General features: G+C 46.9%; 1 protein-coding gene across 43 annotated transcripts in view; it reads right to left on the bottom strand.

The window, feature by feature from the left end:
• TACC2 (transforming acidic coiled-coil containing protein 2) overlaps positions 1-21,498 on the bottom strand; it is a 264,869-nt gene that overhangs the window by 188,312 nt on the left and 55,059 nt on the right. For 32 of the 43 annotated variants that reach the window (XM_077947661.1, XM_077947701.1, XM_077947658.1 and 29 more), the window contains one exon: positions 18,103-18,215. In XM_077947661.1, coding sequence (XP_077803787.1) covers positions 18,103-18,215 — 113 coding nt within the window. Of the gene's footprint in view, positions 1-18,102; positions 18,216-20,621; positions 20,762-21,498 lie in introns of those variants that run through there. The other 11 variants (XM_028826947.2, XM_077947665.1, XM_077947670.1 and 8 more) reach the window with 1 other exon arrangement.

Below are 21,498 nucleotides of genomic sequence, written 5' to 3'. Positions count from 1 at the left end.
AGGCTGAGGCAGGAGAATTGTTTGAACCTGGAAGGCGGAGGTTGCAGTGAGCTGAGATCAGGCCACTGCACTCCACCTGGGTGACAGAGTAAGACTCTGTGTAAAAAAAAAAAAAAAAGCCAGAAACAGTGAAAAACCTACACCAAGGCATATCATAACCAAACTGCTTCAAACCAGTGACAAAGTAAAAAATACTAAAACTAGCCAGAGAAGAAAAGAACAAAGGTAAGAATTTTGTTGGAAATAATGAAAGCCAGAATACAGAAACAATATCTTTAAAGTGTTGAAAGAAAAAATCTGCCTACCTAGAACTCTTGGCCCAGACAAAATATTTTTCTAAACCACGTGAAATAAAGATTTTTCCAGACATACAAAAGCTAAAATAACCCCTAGCAGACCTACATTTCAGGAAATGTTAAAGTAATACCTTCAAGCAGAAAGAAAAGAATACTAAATGTTACTCAGGATCTACACAACAGAATAAAGAACACCAGAAAATGTAACTGTGCAAGTAAATACAGTCTCTTTTTCCTTATTACTTAAATCTCTTTTAAAAGATAATTGCCTGATTAAAGCACAAATAATATGTATTATGGGATGTGTAGCTTATGTAGAAAGACAAAATAGAACAAAGACTGAAACAGAAGAAATGGAAGCATATTGTTGTAAGCCTCTTCTAATATATGTAAAATGATATAATCATTTGAAAGTAGAATGTGAGATATTAAATATGTATATTGTACTTCTTAAAGCAACCACTAAAATAACACAAATAGTTGTAGCTAATATAATAATCCAAAAGAAGGCAAAAAAGGAGGAAAAATGGAACAAGACTATAGATTTAAACCAACCATATTAATAATCACATTAAATGTGAATGTTACAAACACTCCAGTTAAAAGGTACAGATTTTCAGGCTGGGCACGGTAGCTTATGCCTGTAATCCCAACACTTTGGGAGGCTGAGGCAGGCAGATCACTTGAGGTCAGGAGTTTGAGACCAGTCTGGCCAACATGGTGAAACACCATCTCTACCAAAAATATAAAAATTAGGCTGAGTGCCGTGGCTCGCATCTGTAATCCCAGCACTTTGAGAGGCCAAGGCAGGTGGATCACATGGTCAGGAGTTCGAGAGCACCCTGACCAACATGGTGAAACCCCTTCTCTACTAAAAATACAAAAATTAGCTGGGTGTGGTGGTGCATGCCTGTAATCCTAGCTACTCAGGAGGCTGAGGCACGAGAATCACTTGAACCTGGGAGGCAGAGGTTACAGTGAGCTGAGATCACGCCACTGTACTCCAGCCTGGGCGACAGAGTGAGACTGTCTCAAAAAAAAACAAAAACAAAAATTAGCTGGGCATGGTGGCGGGTGCCTGTAGTCCCAGCTACTTGGGAGGCTGAGGCAGGAGAATCGCTTGAACCTGGGAGGTGGAGGCTGCAGTGAGCCGAGATCACACCATTGCACTGGTGTGATACAGCAGCCTGAGTGATAGAGTGAGACCCTGTCTCAAAAAAAGAAAAAGGTGTAGATTTTCAGAGTGCATTAATAAAACAAGATCCAACTCTATGCTGCCTACAATATAGGTACTTAATTTTTTTTTTAAAGCACAAATAGGCTAAATGTAAAAGAATGGAAGAAGGAGAAAATGTACTATGCAAATAGGAATCAGGCTGTTGTCTATATTATTTAACACAAAGTAGATTTTGCAGCAAAAAATATTACAAGCATAAAGAAGATAATTTTATAATGATAAAGGATTCAATTTATCCATATAAATTCTAAAATTTTATACATTCTAAAATAAAGATTAAAAATTCTAAAATTTTTTATCTAATAACAGAGCTTCAAAACACAAGAAGCAAAAACTGGTAGAATTGAAAGGAGTAATGGACATATCCACAATTATAGTCTGGTATTTCCAAACCGCTCTCAATAATTGAACAAGTGGATAGAAAATCAGTGTGGATACAGATGATGTGAACAATGCTATAACCAACTTGACTTAATTAACACTTTTTAAACACTTTTTAAATACCATCCAATAATAGCAAAATAACATTTTTTTCAAGTACAGATGGAACATGTACAAGGGAGACCATATTCTGTGCATAAATTTGAGATGATTCAAATTATACAAAGTATCCTATCTGGCTACAATGAAATTAAATTAGAAGTCAATAACAGAAAGATATATGGGGCCGGGCATGGTGGCTCAAGCCTGTAATCCCAGCACTTTGGGAGGCTGAGACAGGCAGATCACAAGGTCAGGAGATCGAGACCATCCTGGCTAACACGGTGAAACCCCGTCTCCAATAAAAAAATACAAAAAAATAGCTGGGCGATGTGGCGGGCGCCTCTAGTCCCAGCTACTCGGGAGGCTGAGGCAGGAGAATGGCGTAAACCTGGGAGGCGGAGCTTGCAGTGAGCTGAGATCCGGCCACTGCACTCCAACCTGGGCAACAGAGCGAGACTCCATCTCAAAAAAAAAAAAAAGATATCTGGAAAATCCCCAACTATTTGGAAACAATAACACATCTCTGAATAGTCCATGAGTAAAAGAAGAAAGAAGGAAATTGTAAAGTATTTGAACAGAATGAAAATGAAAACAGAAATATCATAATTTGTGGTATGCAGTTAAAACAGGTCTCAGAGTGACATTTATAGCACTAAAATGCCCATGTTTTAAAAAGGTCTCAAATCAATGATGCCAGCTTCTCACCTAATAAACTATAAAGACACTGGTCACACAACAATGTGATTATAACTGATACCACTTAATTGTACACTTAGAAATGGTTAGGATGGTAAATTTTATGTTCTGCCCTTTTACCACAATGAAAAACAATTTTAAAAATCAACAAGTGTCCGTGTATAAAAGAAGCCAGACAGCAAAGCATATATGCTGTTTGATTCCATTTATATGGAGTTCAAGAACTATCAAAACCTATCAATGGTGATAGAAGTCAGAATAGTTTTACTCTTGGAAAGGGGTATTGACTGGGAAGGAACAAGAGAGAACAATCTGGTATGATGAAAATGACCTAGATCTATAACTGGGTGTGATAATACAGGTGTATAGGAGTATAAGCATTCATCAAGCTCTCAAATTTAGACAACTCACGGTATGTATCTGATACCAATAAAAAAGGAATTAGAAAGAAACTATAGAGACACTAAAAAGAGAGTGATTCCAAAGAATGTGGGAGGATGGAGGGAGGGGAATGGGTAGAACCTAAGGGGTTTTAAAGGCAGTGAAACTAATATAATGACGGATACATGACATCATGCATTTGTCAAATCCATCAGAATGTACAACACAAACTGAACTTTAATGTAAACGACAGTTAAGTCCTCAATGTTGTCCAGTGGTTCTTGGAAACTGCAACTTTGAGCAAACAGATGTAGAGTAGGCTCTCCAATAATGTGGTTTTGTTCAATAGTTTCAGTATAATGATGAGAAAAAAACTGGTCTCATTATACGTCATTTCATTTAAAATTGTAGTTTCTAAGAACCTATTAATGAGACTGAGTGAGAACTTACTGTATAGACTTTAGTTAATAATAATAATGTATCAATATTGGCCCATTAATTGAAACAAATATACCATATTAATGGGAGGTGTTAATAATAGGGGAAACTGTATGAAGTAGGGAAGGGTGCATGGGAACTCTTTTGTACTAGCTACACGATTTTTTGGTAACCTAAAACTGTTCTGAAAATAGTCCAGTTGTTGTTGTTTTGTTTTGAGACGGAGTCTTGCTCTGTAGCCCAGGCTGGAGTGCAGTGGTGTGATCTCGGCTCACAGCAAGCTCTGCCTCCCAGGTTCACACCATTCTCCTGCCTCAGCCTCCCAAGTAGCTGGGACTACAAGCGCCCACCACCACGCCCAGCTAATTTTATGTATTTTTAGTAGAGACGGGGTTTCACCGTGTTTGCCAGGATGGTCTCGATGATCCACCCTTGACCTTGTGATCCACCCACCTCAGCCTCCCAAAGTGCTGGGATTACAGGCGTGAGCCACCGCGCCCAGCCATATTATTTTGAAAGCGCATATACATATATATAAGTTATACACACACACACGCACACACACACACACTTTTTGTTGTTGTTGTTTGAGACAGAGTCTCGCTCTGTAGCCCAAGCTGGAGTGCAGTGGCACGATCTCGGCTCACTCCAACCTGCCTCCTGGGTTCAAGCGATTCTCCTGCCTCGGCCTCCCAAGTAGCTGGGACCACAGGCATGCACCACCATGCCCAGCTAATTTTTGTATTTTTAGCAGAGACGGGGTCTCACCATGTTGGCCAGGCTGGTCTCAAACTCCTGACCTCAAGTGATCCACCTGCCTCGGCCTCCCACAGTGCTGGGGTTACAAGAGTAGGCCACCACGCCCGGCCACACACACACATTTCTATAGGGGTGTGTGTGTATATATAATATATATAATTTATATATTATATATTATTTGTATAATACATATGTATAATATATAATTTGCATGTTTTTTATAATATATATGCACACTTAATATACCACCTAACAAAATATAGCTATTTTACAGTCAATAAAGAAAGGAACTAGAAAAAAAACAGAAGAGTGTGAGGAAAACACTAACACTTTGAAAGCCCTTGTCCACCTATGGTAGGGGCATTGGTGATTTTTTTCCTCCCCACTCTGCACTCTTCGCTGTGTTCCAGGTTGCTGCAATAAACGGGTATTATCTCATAATGGAAAAATACTCCTCTTCCCCTGTTGTTGAAAGCCTCAAATGCTCTATTGAAACCAGAGGAGCAGAAAACAAGACACACACCTAACTCAGCACATGATCTTCCTTTTCAGCCAGTGTCGAAAGTCAGGAGCTCCCTCCTCCTCTCCCTCCCACTCTCCTCTCTGTGTTTACTTCCTGCCAAAGATAAATAATGAGTCAGAAGCAGGACGAGGAGGGGCGGAGGCTGCTCTCGGCTCTGCTGGACACACCCTGGCTGGGCAGGAGCCTGGGAATTGATCTCAGCGTCCACCCAAGCTTGGAAGGAACAGAGCAGGCCGCCTGGGAAACACAGGGCTCGGTCCCTAACAGCTGGCCCCGGCCGATGCGCAAAACACAGCTCAGATCTTTCTTATTTTTCTTTTTTCTGCTAAGAACTGACCCTGTTTACAGGAAAATTAAATGTTAAGGATTGACCAAGGTTCACTTTCTAATTATGGAGACCAGAACACAAATACTTGAAGACACCTGTAGGCCGGGCACGGTGGCTCACGCCTGTAATCGCAGCACTTTGGGAGGCGGAGGCGGGTGGATCACAAGATCAGGAGATCGAGACCACCCTGGCTAACACAGTGAAACCCCGTCTCTACTAAAAAATACAAAAAATTAGCCGGGCGTGGTGGCGGGCGCCTGTAGTCCCAGCTGGTCGGGAGGCTAAGGCAGGAGAATGGCGTGAGCCCAGGAGGCGGAGCTTGCAGTGATCTGAGATGACGCCACTGCACTCCAGCCTGGGCAACAGAGCAAGACTCCGTCTCAGAAAGAAAAGAAAAAAGAAAAGAAAAAGACACCTGTGAGAGTTAGTTACGAGTCTGCGTTTCAGGTGAATCAAACCAGCTGGGGTTCTAGTCCCTACCCTGCCACTTTCTGTGTGACCCAAAACAATTTCCTTAACTTCTCTGAGCCCTGTTTTCCTCATATGGCCCCCCTGGGTCATCTACAGCCATCCACACAGAGCTGCCAGGTGAGGTGATGTGTGTAACCCTAGGCCCAACGCCCAGCCTGCAGCAGACCGATTCCACAAATGGCAGTGAAAGGGAGGAGTAAGAAACATCCTGGCCTTCCATTTAAAGCCTATTTAGTTCATTTTTTCAAACCATGTTTCTAAACCCTTCCCCATAGCTGCTGCTATCCACACCAAAGATGTGTTTGTTCTGACTAGGAGTTTGTCTTCTGAAAAAGCCAAGAGGTTGAGCTTAATATTATGCTACACCTCCTATCTCCCAGATGTAAAGAAGCTCTGGGCGAAGGGCAGTGGCTCACGCCTGTAATCCTAGCACTTAGGAGGCTGAGGCAGGTTGATCAGCTGAGGTCAGGAGTTCGAGACCAGCCTGACCAATATGGAGAAACCCTGTCTCTACTAAAAAATTTAAAAAAAAAAAAAAAATACAAAATTAGCCGGATATGGTGGTTCATGCCTGTAATCCCAGCTACTCAGGAGGCTGAGGCAGGAGAATTGTTTGAACCTGGGAGGCAGAGGTTGTGGTGAACCAAGATGGCGCCATTGCACTCCAGCCTAGGCAACAAGAGCGAAACTCTACCTCAAAAAAAAAAAAAAAAAAAAGGCGGCAGCAGCTCTGAAATGTCGTAAAGTCTATGTGTCTAGTCCTTCTTAAATTCTGTTTCCTGTGGATCTACAATAAGGACAGCTGTTCTCTGCCTGGGACTGTCTTTTCCCCATAATCCTCTGCTTCTACTCAGTTTTGAAGACCCAGCCCCAAGAAACCTCCCCTGGAGACCTCTCCTGGTTCTCCCCAGCAGAGCCAGTACCTGTCTCCCTGCCCCTGTGCTCCCAGAGAACCCCACCTAGGGCATTTAGCTTGTTCTAGAATTATTCATTTGCATGCCTTTCTCTAGACTGGACTGGACATCTTGCTCATCTTTGTACCTCTAGTCCAGCCCAGAGCTTGACCTGTAGTGGGTAGTGGGCCCGTATTTATTAAATCGAATAAGACACCTGCCCCCCAAAAAGGCTGGGGTGCTAAGGAGCTGGGCATGGAGCAGGAAATGAGCTGTCCCCGAAGCAGAAAAGAGAACTCTGCTTTTCTCTCAGAGATGCCAGGCCTTCCTGGGATTCCCCCAGCACAAGCCCGGGTCTGTGATGGTCGGCACTTTGTCCTGCCAACTTCACCTGGTGCCTGTAGGATTTCCTCCTGGAGCCCAGGTCTGTGGCCATGGAACTTGGCAGACACACCTGAGCCTAGTGTTTTGTACATCTCAGCACATGATCCCACCTGCACAGTTGCTCAAGCCAAAGCTTCAGGAATCTTCCTCCCTTCTTTTCTCCATTCTTTTTTTTCTTTTGAGATGGAGTCTCTGTCGCCCAGGCTGGAGTATAGTGGCGTGATTTTGGCTCACTGCAATCTCCTCCTCCTGGGTTCAAGTGATTCTCGTGCCTCAGCCTCCTGAGTAGCTGAGACTACAGGCATGCGCCACTATGCCCAGCTAATTTCTGTGTTTTTAGTAGAGACGGGGTTTCACCATGTTGGCCAGGCTGGTCTCGAATTTCTGACCTCAGGTGATCTGCCCACCTTGACCTCCCAAAGTGCTGGGATTACAGGCGTGAGCCACCGCACCTGGCCTCTTTTCTCCTTCCTTCTAAAGCCAATCTATCACCAAGTCCTGGCATCTCTAGCTCCAAAATATCCAAAATATGGAAAGCTGCTCACATTTTCTCCACCTTCACTGGTTTTCATCTCAGTCCATGCACTCTCAGTGGGCCAAGACTATCCCCAGGTGGGGTGAAAATTGGTGCTTGAGAGGTGAAAAGAGCCTTAGACATTACAATAGTCTGTGGCCTCAAAGGCCATAGCACAGAAACATATACAGCATTCCTGTGGTACTGAACTTTCTCGGAGAGGGAAGGGCAATGGGGAATAAATGTCTCTAAGTTCCTTGCAGGCAGCCAGGAGTGAGTGGCAATAAAAACAAGCTTGAGAAACTCTGCCTTAGTTCCAGGTACTACTACATCTTGCCTGGGGCTTTGCCTGGGGCTTTGCCTGGGGCTCTACCTGGGCCCCTTCTTTGACCGCCTGGTCCCAGTCTTGCTTGCATCCTCAGCACCAGAAGGAAATCCAAGTTCCTCACCATGGCCTTCAGGGTCCAGGCTTAACTGATCAGGCCCCTGCCCACTTGGCCATCTCTCACTGCCTCAATGGTCACCGTTCCTCTAAAGCATTCATTAGAGGATTCTAAAGAATTCTTCCTCCTCAAGCCCTTTGCAAGGCCTGTCCCTCCACCTGGAATGCCTGATCCCCTAGGTCTTCCATGTCTGCCTCCTTTTTGTCATTCCAGACTCAGTTCCTATATCACCTCCTTCTCTGGCCATCTAATCTAGTGATTCTCAAACCTTAGGGGTGCCAGAATCCCTGGGCTCGTTAAAACACGCATCACTGGGCCCCACCCTGAGTTTCTGGTTCAGTGAGTGGGAGTGGGGTCAAAGTTTTGCATTTCTAACAAATTCCCAGGTGATGCTGGGGCCACCGGGTCAGAAACCCCACTTTGAGAACGACAGATCTAATCTAAAGCAGCCACTTTCCCTGTTACCCTCTAGCTTGACACCCTGCTGGGCACCTTTCAGAGCCTCCATACCACCCAAAAGTGTCTCTGTTCTATTTGTTTCCTTGCTCAATGTCTAACTCCTCAACTACAGTGTATTTATCCATCCGAGCAGACCCCCCTTGGTGCGTGATGCCAGCTGCATCCTCACCACCTAGCAGCAGGCACAGAATGGGTGCCCAATAAATACTTGTTGAAAAAAAAAATAGAGGAGCGAATGGGAGAGGGGGCAATGAGTCTGTATGCGAATTATCCAAAGTGCAAACAAAAGTTAGCTATCCTTGTTGGCCTGGGGGTAAACCCTGGTCAGTGTCTCCCAAACTTGCTTTCTCATGAGAATCTCATGGGATTCTTATTTACACACACAGATATAGGGGTCTTATCCCAAAGCTGCTGGCTCAGACTCTTCAAGGGGGCAGGAGGGTATTCAGGACATAGGTACTTTAACTGATATCCCAGGCAATTCTGATAAAGTGGTCCTGGTAATAGCTCACCATTCCTTAAATTTCTCTGCTCAGAAGAATCACCTGGGGCGCTTATTAAAAACACAGGTGGAGGCCAGGCGTGGTGGCTCACGCCTGTAATCCCAGCACTTTGGAGGCCGAGGCGGGTGGATCACAAGGTCAGGAGTTCAAGACTAGCCTGACCAACATGGTGAAACCCTGTCTCTACTAAAAATACAAAACAAAACAAAAAAAAAAATTAGTTGGGCGTGGTGGCGGGCGCCTGTAATCCCAGCTACTCAGGAGGCTGAGGCAGGAGAATGGCTTGAACCTGGAAGGTAGAGGTTGCAGTGAGCAGAGATCGCGCCACTGCACCCCATCATGGACACCAAGAACGAAACTCTGTCTCAAAAAACAAAAGAAAAACAACAACAACAACAACAACAACAAAAAACAGACGGGGCTGGGCACAGTGGCTCATGCATGGCCTAGCTCTAGCTTTACATCTCCCAGTGTTTAATGTTGGATCTTTATTTTGGGTTCTTGGTCCAGAACCTTAGCATCTTCTTGTCAATTGAAGAATCATGAGGTTCATAAACTTGGGGAGGAAAGCTTATTTCTTATAAAGAGTTGCAGCTGGCCGGGAACGGTGGCTCATGCCTGTAAATCCCAGCACTTTGGGAGGCCAAGGCAGGTGGATCACAAGGTCAAGAGATCAAGACTATCCTGGCCAACATGGTGAAACCCCGTCTTTACTAAAAATACAAAAATTAGCTGGGCATGGTGCCACGCACCTGTAGTCCCAGCTACTTGAGAGGCTGAGGCAGGAGAATCGCTTGAACCCGGGAGGTGGAGGTTGCAGTGAGCCAAGGTCGCGCCACCACACTCCAGTCTAGCGGCATAGTGAGACTCTGTCTCTAAATAACTAAATAAATAATAAAGGGTTGCAGCCTTCAGGCTGGCCATCCATCCCTCAGGCTGGGAAGTGACGGAAGCGCTTTCGCACTTTGCAGCAGAAGCCGAAGCAGGCACTCGAGGTAGGGAAGCTTTAGACAAGAATTTATGCTGAACAGGCTGTCTAAGTAGACACATTCAACAGATTATAGGAAGAGCTATGAGTATTCATGAAGAGGGGCGTGCATTCATAGTAAGCAAACAGACATGTTACACCCCATGCTTACTTTGAGGTGGAGACAACATTTAAATGCATTAAAATTAGGCTCTATACATTAAAAGGTGACACAGAGGGCGTGAAGGCACTCAGGGAGCCGAACCACTCCATGGCGGGTGGTCTCTTATGTGGAAGGAATGCTGGTCAACTGTTGTGTCGAAACCAAAAAAGGGAAGGAGATCTGGTTGAAACCAGTGGTGGAACAAGTCTTTCAAAAGGGCTGGTTTGCTAGTTTCTGTTGAACCCTTAGGAAAGGAAGTCTAACATCGGCTAGTGAGTGAGCGGGTATGGGAAGGCTGTCTGACCTCCATCCTGTCAGGAGCGGGTATGGGAAGGCTATCTGACCTCCATCCTGTCAGGAGCGGGTATGGGAAGGCTATCTGACCTCCATCCTGTCAGGAGCAGGTATGGGAACGCTGTCTGACCTCCATCCTGTCAGGAGCGGGTATGGGAAGGCTGTCTGACCTCCATCCTGTCAGGGTTCCAAACTCAGTTTTTTGTTGTTGTTGTTGTTGTTGTTGATGGGAACGCTGTCTGACCTCCATCCTGTCAGGAGCGGGTATGGGAAGGCTGTCTGACCTCCATCCTGTCAGGGTTCCAAACTCAGTTTTTTGTTGTTGTTGTTGTTGTTGTTGTTTTGTTTTGTTTTGAAACGGAGTTTCACTCTTGTTGCCCAGGCTGGAGTGCAATAGCGTGATCTTGGCTCACCCCAACCTCCACCTCCTGGGTTCAAGAGATTCTCCTGCCTCAGCCTCCCAAGTAGCTGGGATTACAGGCACCTGCCACCACACCCGGCTAATTTTTTATTTTTTTTATTATTATTATTTTTTTAGTAGAGACAGTGTTTCTCTATATTGGTCAGGCTGGTCTTGAACTCCCAACCTCAGGTGATCTGCCTGCCTCGGCCTCTCAAAGTGCTGGATTACAGGCGTGAACCACCGCGCCCGACCAAACTTAGTTTTTAAGGCTTCTTTAGGATCCCTTTGGCCGAGAGGGAGTCTGTTCAGCCAGATGGAGGGCTTAGGATTTTCCTTTTCTTTGACTCCACCTCTTCTGCCCACACCCAGGTAGTCACCGGGTTCTGTGGGTTCCCCCTTGGGATTCCTTCCAGCCACTATTCCTCTACTGCAAGAATATCCCCTAGTGCCCCTTCCAGCCTCTACTCCTCCAGTGCACCAGTCAGTGCCCCTACCTTTATCTTTGGAACACTTTCCTGGTATGCATAAGCCCTTGTTTATTTTATTTTGTTTTATTTTTAATTTTATTTTATTTTATTTTTGAGACACAGTCTCACTCTTGTCGCCCAGCTGAAGTGCAGTGGCATGATCTCAGCTCACTGCAACATCTGCCTCCCAGGTTCAAGGTATTCTCCTGCCTTAGCCTCTCCAGTAGCTGGGACTACAGGTGCGTGCCACCACACCCGGCTAATTTTTGTATTTTTAGTAGAGACAGAGTTTCACCTGGTTGACCTGGCTGGTCTCAAACTCTTGACCTCACGTGATCCACCCGCCTTGGCCTCCCAAAGTGCTGGGATTAAAGGTGTGAGTCACTGTGCCCAGCCCTTGTTTAAAAGCATACAAACCACAAAGCACTTCCTTAGCTTCCTGTTAACTTCAGGATAAAATCTCAACTCTCACCTGACTGACAGATTCTCCTCAACGTGGCGCCACTCTTCATATCTTGTTTTCAGTGAACGTCACCACCTCGGTCTGCACTCACTTCCTGCTCAGCCCTAAAGAGGTCCAGTTCAGGAATTCTGCCCCTACCTGGAATGACCTCTAGAGCCTGCCCTTTTCACTCTAGCTCCCTCCACCCCTGCCAGGAGACCCTCCTTGTCCACTCCAGCTCTCAGGGAAGGCTTCTTCTGAGCCCCAACAGCACTGGGCTGAGGTGGTCACACAGCTGCGTGGCAGAAAGGAGCAGTCTTCATTGTGTGGTCCCTGGACCAGCAGCACTAATACCTGGGAACTTGTTGGAAATGCTCCTTCCCGCCTGGGCGCAGTGGCTCACACCTGTAATCTCAGCATTTTGGGAGGCCTAGGCAGGTGGATCACTTGAGGTCAGGAGTTCAAGACCAGCCTGGCCAACATGGTGAAACCCTGTCTCTACTAAAAATACAAAAATTAGCTAGGCATGGTGGTAAGCAGCTGTAATCCCAGCTACTTGGGAGGCTGAGGCAGGAGAATTGCTAGAATCCAGGAGGCAGAGGTCGCAGTGAGCTGAGATCACACCATTGCGCTCCAGCCTGGGCGACAAGAGCGAAACTCCGTCTCAAAAAAAGAAAAAGGAAAAGAAATGCCCCTTCCCAGACCTCACCACAGACCTGCTGTATCAGACTCTCTGGAGGCGAGGCCTAGCAATCTGTGTCTTTATCAGCCTTACAGGTGATCTTGGTGCCCACTCAAGTTTGAGAACCATCAGATAACAGCTAAAACTCCACTCTCCTTCATTCAGTGACAAAGTGAGACAGGGTATGGACGAGACTTGGCCCCTACCAGGACTCTACCAGACCTTGCATACCCCATCTGGTGCCATCCCCGCTGTCCAAGAGACCTTGAAGAAGCTAAGGTTAGCAGCATTCCACCATCATCTTACTCAAGGGAATTAACTCTATTGTCCGCATATGCACAAGTCCAGAAGAATCACCCATCTTCACCCATTGGCTCATTATAATACTAAAATTCCCACCCAGATGGGGCTTATCTGCCATTTTTGGGGTTTTGTTTTATAAACTTTTATTTTAAGTTCAAGGGCACAAATGCAGGTTTGTTACATAGGTGAACTCGTGTCATGGGGGTGTGTTGTACAGATTATTTCATCACCCAGGTATTAAGCCTAGTACCCGTTAGTTATTTTTCCTGATCCTGTCCCTCCTCCCTCCAATAGGCCCCAGTATGTGTTGTTCCCCTCTATGTGTCCATCAGTTAGCTCCCACTTATAAGTGAGAACATGCAGTGTTTGGTTTTCTGTTCCTGTGTTAGTTTACTAAGGATAATGACCTCCAGCTCCATCCATGTCCCTGCAAAAGACATGATCTCGTTCTTTTTTATGGCTCCATATCTGCCATTTTTTGATCATGCAATACATGACCTAATACGTTCTTTCACTGTGCCTGTGCACCCTGTGCTCTACCCCACACATGTAACGACGTTCCCATACCTCATGCTTATTCATGCCATGTCACCTTTTTTTTTTTTTTTTTTTTTTGGAGACAGAGTCTGGCTCTGTCACCCAGGCTGGAGTGCAGTGGTGCGATCTCAGCTCACTGCAACCTCCACCTCCCAGGTTCAAGCAATTCTCCTGCCTCAGCCTCCGGAGGGTCTGGGACTACAGGCATATGCCACCACGCCCAGCTAAATTTTTGTATTTTAGTAGAGACAGGGTTTCACTGTGTTGCCCAGACTGGTCTCAAACTCCTAAGCTCAGGCAATCCGCCCACCTCGGCCTCCCAAAGTGCTGGGATTACAGATGTGAGTGACCACGCCCAGTCCACCCTTCTTAAAACACCAAAAAGACCTGTCCTCGGGGAGCCAGTTGGAGAATTCTGCTCGGGCGTTATCTCCCTTGTGTTCAAACATAAGCCGCTCACAAAGCCTTGTTTGGAAAATTTGCTTGGTCTTGTGTCAATTACCATTGCCTGGGAGCCTAAGCACTGTGGTCAGTAACCAAAGGCGCCAGGAATTCAGCTAGGAATCACTGAAGGTCACTCCCTGCCTGATTCTCACTCCCTGAGAAAAGCCAATCATCTCGAAACACTGCCCTTAGCCTTTTTTGGAAGAAGGAGCAAGTATGACATGGAAGCACAGGAAATGGCCAATGTCCAATGATTTTTGACCTACCTAAACGGTAATTTCCTTGGTACAACCTAATATTAATAGCTCCATTATCTGGCAAAAAGTTGTATGATAAAATTGGTTGTGTCTTAAGGATCTAAAAGGAGAAAGCTGCTCAATCCCTGGTTGGTGATATCCAAGGAGGGCGGACCAGGGACCACTCCAGACTGGGCATCAGCTGTACTGGTACCTCAGCTGTACTGGTGTGGAGACTACTGAGCAGAAAGAGATGCTACTGGGGTTGAGCTTCACCCTAGGAGGCTGGGATCATTCTCCCTCAAGAACCCAGGGACCTGTGCAGGGATGGTCATCAGGGAGGCAACTCCCAACTCCCGGCAGTTGAACTATGCTGGGTTAAGTTACAACAGCGCCACCACGTGGCAACCGGAAAGCAAGGCAGTTGAACTGATGGGACCCCGCATTCTTCCTATTGAAGAACTTACCTGCTTTGGGGATGAGTAAAACCCATGTTCTAGCATAATTCAGAGACAGGGAAGAGCCTCGAGGGGAAACAATGGACTTTCTACCTCTAAGGCAGATTACATCATGCTCCAAGCCTCAGTTTCCTCATATGTAGAGTGGAGATAATGCCTGGGCAGAGGGGCAATCTTTGGAAATATTCACATATGCATTCTCCCTATATTCTTCCCTTACTCCATGCCCAGCAGGTGGCCACTGCAGCGTTTTTCCAAGTAGAAAACAGAGAGTTGCAGGTGAATGGCTCTTCCCACCTTTTTTAAAAACTTACATCCTTTGAAGAGAAAATGTTGGTTGTTCAATGAGGCCAAGGGACAGATGCCTCAAGGCCAATGCACCTGAGAGTAGAGAGAAAGGGCCCTGAACAGTGGGGAACCTTTGAGAGTCCCTCTCTACTTCCAGACCATGTCCTCGGGTTCAGAGGGGAAATGAGCAGGGAGGTTGCTCAAGAAAGTGGCCATGGGGCTCCCAAAGCCTCACCAAAGATTTCCTCCTGCCTACGGTGGCGGAGAAGCAGCACAGTCCCTCGGCCAGTGGGGCAGTGTGGTCACTGGCATCACAGGGAAGGTTCTGGGGTTGGGGAGGGAATGGATGATGGCCTCAATGCACCAGGCTCTGGAGAGGGGAGTCCCAAGGATGGCTGCCCTGGGTGATATGGTTTGGCTGTGTCCCCACCCAAATCTCATCTTGAATTCCCAAGTGTTGCAGGAGGGACCTGGGGGGAGGTGATTGAATCATGGGGGCAGGTCTTTCCTGTGCTGTTCTTGTGATAGTGAGTGGGTCTCACGAGATCTGATGGTTTTAAAAACAGGAGTTTCCCTGCACAAGCTCTATTCTCTTTGCCCGCTGCCATCCACATAAGATGTGACTTACTCCTCCTTGCCTTCTGCCATGATTGGGAGGCTTCCCCAGCCATGTAGAACTGTGAGTTCTTCATTAAGCCTCTTTTCTTTGTAAATTGCCCAGTCTTGGGTATGTCTTTACCAGCAGTGTGAAAACAGACTAATACACTGGGCATACCCACCAGCCCGGCAGAGTAAGGACTCAGGATCAGAACTGAATCGGTTTTTAAAAAATGCAATGATCTATTGCACACACAGAGCATTTGGCATAGGGTCTGGCACCAATATGCGAAATGAACGATAAATACTCTTTATCCTTGTTGGTGACACCAAGGACAGGTAACTCACTGAAACTGCACACGGGAGCCCTGCTCAGTCAGGAGCGATGGACTCACTGTCAGCCCTTGCAGAGTAGGAGGGCCTGTTCCTTCTCAATAGATGATTTCTGAGTTAGTACAGGGCCCTGCACTATAGACACACACACATTTATGGAGGAGAATCATGTTTTCAATTGTGAACAGGAAGCTGCTTTTTTGAGTGTGCTCTTGGAAGGCACCTCGGTTTTTTTTTGGTTTTTTTTTTTTTTTGAGATGGAGTCTCACTCTGTCGCCCAGGCTGGAGTGCAATGGTGAGATCTCAGCTCACTGCAACCTCCCCTTCCCGAGTCAAGAGATTCTCCTGCCTCAGCCTCCTGGGTAGCTGGGACTACAGGCGCACGCCATCACACCTGGTTAATTTATGTATTTTCAGTAGAGACGGGGTTTCACCATGTTGGCCAGGGTGGTCTGGATCTCCTGACCTCGTGATCCACCCGCCTCAGCCTGCCAAAGTGCTGGGATTACAGGCACCTCTTTTATGCTCAATTTGCATGCCAATGAGAGGCAATTCTTCAAGGGAAGAATAATAATCGACTAAAGCCGGGGAACAAGCAAGAAAAGACATTTGAGCTGCTGCTACTCTTCAGTCCAGCTGTGACACAGGCCTCGAGCAATTCCCAGGCTTCTTAGGAGATCCCGGGACCTCACCAAGAGGGAAAGAAGAGCTGGGCCCTGGGCCTTAGCCAGAGTGGCTTCACTTGTGTGGGATTCCAGAAAAGACAAATCCATTCACTAGTTCCATAGTCATCCACAGCCAAGTTAGAGGTCTCAGTAGAATCAAAGACTGAAACCTTTGTCCTGTGACCCTGATGAAAAGTTCATGGAAATGGAACAGCCACGGGGGTCTGGGGAGGTACAGGAGGCACCATCTTCAGCAGAGAATACAGACCAAAGGTGCTGTTCGAGGCATCATTCTGATTCCCTCAGCAAAAAACACTCTGCCCCATCTGATTGCCATTTCCCTAAATAAATCCAAAGCTCCTGCCAAGATGCCCCAAGTACTTCCTCTGGAAAGCCACATAGCCCAAGCCACCCAGAAAACGATGCCCCAGGCATGGAAATTCCTGCCACCAGGGGTTGCTCTTATTTACCCAAAGCAAAAAAAAAAAAAAAAAGTCACTTTGAGTCTCAAGGTTTTGCAAAGCTGTGAAGTAGCATGTGAGCCAAAGCTTCATTGTCTATGACAGGGGCCTATCATTCAATTTGGCATTTTTGATCCATAGAGTTCCTGTTCATTTGTTTCCCTTAGGGCCCGTCATGATAGACTCCTGGGAGCTGGGTTCCAATTGTTTAGGGTTTTTCTGACCAAATTCACAGCCTGTTTGTGAGTTGAACCCACAAGCAGTTATTTTTTTTTTTTTTTTTTTTTTGAGACGGAGTCTCGCTCTGTCCCCCAGGCTGGAGTGCAGTGGCCGGATCTCAGCTCACTGCAAGCTCCGCCTCCCGGGTTCATGCCATTCTCCTGCCTCAGCCTCCCGAGTAGCTGGGACTACAGGCGCCCGCCACCTCGCCCGGCTAGTTTTTTGTATTTTTTAGTAGAGACGGAGTTTCACCGTGTCAGCCAGGATGGTCTCGATCTCCTGACCTCGTGATCCGTCCGTCTCGGCCTCCCAAAGTGCTGGGATTACAGGCTTGAGCCACCGCGCCCGGCCCCCACAAGCAGTTATTAAGTGCCCCCAGCGTGCCTGGCCAGTGTCCATGCTGGACACCAGGTGCTCGAGTCTGCTGGACTACTGCTTGCATCCCCTAAAACTATGAGTGTGGGGCCAAAAGGGAAGAGGCCCAGGAGAGAGCCCCGGCAGGGAGCCCTAGGGCCTGGCTGTGGCTCTTAACAAGAGTCAGTGACCAGCCAGGCATGGTGGTTCACGCCTATAATCCAGCACTTTGGGAAGCTGAGGTGGGTGGATCACCTAAGGTCAGGAGTTAGAGACCAGCCTGGCCAATATGGTGAAATCCCGTCTCTACTAAAAATACAAAAAATAGCTGGGCATGCTGGCGGACGCCTGTAATCCCAGCTACTCGGAAGGCTGAAGCAGGAGAATCACTTGAATCCAGGAGGCAGAGGTTGCAGTGAGCCGAGACCGTGCCACTGCACTCCAGCCTGGATGAGACTCCATCTCAAAAAAAAAGGCAGTGACTGATGGGCCACCACATCCCACTGCCACAGTTGGTTTCTGGGATTCATCCACCAGCCTCCCTGGGACGAAGGGCTCGGGTGGCTTTGGTAATTGTGTTCTCAGTCCTCTGTTTCATGGTCCAGTGCCCGCAACAGCCACCACACTGGGATACAGACTCCACTTAGCCACAGATTAGACACTGATAAAGCCCTGGGAACCCTTGATGTTTTCCATTTTAAGTTCTGACAATGAAGATACTCTGGAGTGTGGCTGGAATGGAAGTCCATAATTACTAATTTCATCTTTGGGCAGGAAATCAGGATGAACTTTTCAATCATGCAGGCCTAGCCAGTCACAGAGAGGTCTGTGAACCACTGCTTGGAATGTCTCACCACTGGGGACAATATCGTGGGTTTAAGCGTCCAGTTTCCAAAGCAAATGGGGCAAAGCTAATGCTGGAGCAGGCAATGAGCAGGGCAGGCCTTGGGCTGCATCAGTCCTCCAGAGCTGGCCTCCTACCTGGATGCGTCTCTGTGGTCAGGGCTTCCAGGCGTGTCCTGCTGCTTCCTTTTTATATTCTGACTGTTCCCCGGTGGCTGTGTGGACCTTGGAGTCTGAGCTGATGAAGTCCTCTGAGCCAGGAGAAAGAGAAATTGGAAAGGAAATCAGATAGGAGTCTCTGAAGACAGAAAAACATTTATCAACAGAGCCGCCACCACAGCATTCAAGATAAGGTCGTTCACTTCCTCTGCCATCCAACGAAGCACCTACTATGTGTGGCACTGAGCTAGGCCTTGAGGATATATAGGGAGCAAAGCAAAGGTGGCTGCTGCTCTCATCCAGTGGGGAAGAAACAAAGTCAAACAAGCAGTAGCAGTTCCAACTGAATGCTTTAGTAGAAAACCAAAACTGGGGACACCTACCACACTTTGGGGTCACTAGATCCCTAGGAGACGTGGAGCCATTTAAACTAAGACTTGAAAGTGTCCAATTTGTTTGCGGCACTCCTGAGATGGAAACACACTTTCCTCCCTCCACACCAATGGCTTCACATACCAGAATTCAGCTGGAAACCTAGGGAAAAAAACTAACTGGAAGAAGAAAATGATGAACCCTTAGAAATCCGGACCCAACCACTTGGGATCCTAACCCCTCTGAGAGTTGGCCACCTTTTCTTTCACTCCAGGATAAGCTTGTCCACTGGTTAGTGGATTTGTTGTTGTTGTTTTTATAAACCATATTCCTACAGACTAGTTGATTTTTTAAAACCAGGATGCAAAAATATAAGGCTTAGTCAAAACTTTAAATCATAGGACAGAAATGAGATTAAAAAAAAACAAACCTCATTTAAATGATGCTATTTTTGTGTAATATAAAAATCAGAAGAAGGGGAAGGGCTTCTGTAAGCCCCAAACCGTATTTCCCAAAGCAGTGACTGTCTTTCATTTTGCTTCCCCAGCCGTGACCCTGTGCCCCCACCCCAAACAACACACACCCCTCGTTCTGGGATGAGGTCTGCCTTCTTTTAAGAACAGTTCCACCCATACCCTCCATCCCTGAGGTTCTCATGGAAAATGCCAGTCATAGTGCCCCATGTCCCTGCCCACTGGAGTGTACATGAGACTCAGGCCAAGCCAGGATCTTCTATGGGATTCCCTGAAGAACCAGGGCAGTTCTGGTGGGGGCGTTCTATAGAAGGTGAGTGCGGGAGTCACCTGCAGCCGTTTCCAGCTGTGGTGGAAGAAGCCGCCACAGCAAGAGACAGCAGAGCCTGCAGGCAGAGAAAAGTTGAGATGCCAGGCAGAGGGAGCAGCCCCGCTGGGGCCAAAGCCTCATTCTGCCCTAGCCATCTGGGGGCTCTATGATGAGGCTGCATGCATTGCCCTTTTCACCTTAGTGGGTACAAGCTGAATTTCTGTCACTAGCAACTAAGAGTGCATTCCCCGGTCCACCTCTCATCCAGATGAGCTGCACCAGATCAGCTTGGAGGAAAACAAAGTATTCCCTGGTCAAACACCTTTGACAAGTGCTACATAATATAGGCCTCTTTTAGAAATTCACAACGCACATTAGCATAGTCGTGATTCTGAGTTCTACAGCAGAATAACTTACCGAATTTTAACTCAGAGTTCACCAGAATTTCTTGACCACAGGACTCTTTGTTAATGTACCACAGTTTAACATCTTATAGAACTCGTGTTACGTGGAACACACATTTGAAGACAGCACAAGACCTCATTTCTTTCTAGCTTGCTTAAATCTAGCAGATAGTGCAAATCTGTAGGACAGACATTCCCTAGCCCATGGGCACCTTTGTGAAAATCAAAAGGTGGCACTCTTCTGGGCCAAATGCATGGCCTGGAAGCAGACAATGCCATTGTGTGAATTAGAAACAGCTTCCCCAGCCAGGTGCGGTGGCTCATGTGTGCGATCCCAGCACTTTGGGAAGCAGAGGTGGGAAGACTACTTGAGCCCAGGAGTTCAAGACCAGCCTGGACAACATGGTGAAACCCATCTCTACAAAACAGAAACAGAAACAAACAGGGGAAAGGAAAAGAAAGGAAGAGGGAGAGAGGGAGGAAAGGAGAGAGGGAAGGAGGGAAGGAAGGGAGGGAAGGAGGGAGGGAGGGAGGGAGGGAGGGAGGAAGGAAGGGGAGGTGAAAAAAATAAGGCTCCTTTCCTCCTCTTACATTGCTCACGGTCTAGGGAGACTGACCCCAGTCCCATGGCTGCAGGGGTGTGAACACAGAGGGCACGCAAGGAGGATAGTAGGTATGGCTTCTGCCTGGAGGTGAAGCAGACAGCCCCCAAGGTCCCCCAGGAAGGGAGGGTCCGCACCCATCAAACTCTACCAACCTCTAGCCTATGGATTTTGTAAATTAATCTTGGCATTTCTGCAGGATATGTGAAAGCAAATCATCTGCCTAGTCTGCACCTGGGGACTTCTTGAGACCGTCAGACTTGTTGGATGGGCTGTAGTCTTTGACCTTCAGACACCAGCCCGAAGCGCAAGCTAGCTTTGGCTAGGGTTCCCCTACCTGGTGCATTTCTCTGAGTGGCTGGCTATCTGTGTTCATCCCATTGTGTCCAAAGGTAAAACATAAAGATGCTTCATCTCTCAGGCACGCATACATTCTAGTGCTAACGTGAATACTACAATGCAAAAATGTTCCTTCATTTTAGCTGAAAGACAGAATGTGGGGGGAAATAAAACAACAGCAATAAATGTTCCTGTTACTGAGCACTTACTAAGGCCAGGCACTGGGCCAGTATCTTTCCATGAACTATGTCATTGAATTTGCACAACTGTCTTAAGAGAAAGATGGATATTTGTGTCCCTGTTTTAGAGCTGAGGCTTTGAGAGGTTTAGTAACTGGGCCAAGACCACACAGCAGTGGAATCTAGACATAACCGATTATCTCTGATCCCAGAACCAGGACAGGGCGTCTCCGTTTGATCCCTTCCATGGGGTGGTGTCGAAGGAGGCAGAGAGAGCTGGGGATGATTCCCCACACGAGAGGGGGCTGCTGACCCAGGGTTGGCTTGACCTCCTTGCTGGCTGAGCCATTCCCTTAATGAGTGCCCCTGCCCTGCCCCAGGGACCCCAGCCTCTTGATCTGTGCATCCATGAAGACAATCATCCCCACAGGACAATGTCAAGACCATGGAAACTTTAAATCACCTTATAAGTTCACACTCTATAATCCTCATTTTCAGAGAAAGATTATTATTATTATTTTTTTTTTTTTTGAGACAGAGTCTCGCTCTGTTGCTCAGGCTGGAGTGCAGTGGCACCATCTCGGCTCACTGCAACCTCCACCTCCTGGGTTCAAGTGATTCTCCTGCCTCAGCCTCCCAAGTAGCTGGGACTACAGGCGCCCACCACCACACCCGGTTAATTTTTGTATTTTTAGT

This window comes from Macaca mulatta, chromosome 9 (assembly GCF_049350105.2).
Source record: "Macaca mulatta isolate MMU2019108-1 chromosome 9, T2T-MMU8v2.0, whole genome shotgun sequence".
NCBI classification, from domain to species: domain Eukaryota; kingdom Metazoa; phylum Chordata; class Mammalia; order Primates; family Cercopithecidae; genus Macaca; species Macaca mulatta.
The sequence above is the reverse complement of the archived record's forward strand: the minus strand, read 5'-3'. Positions and strand labels throughout refer to the sequence as shown.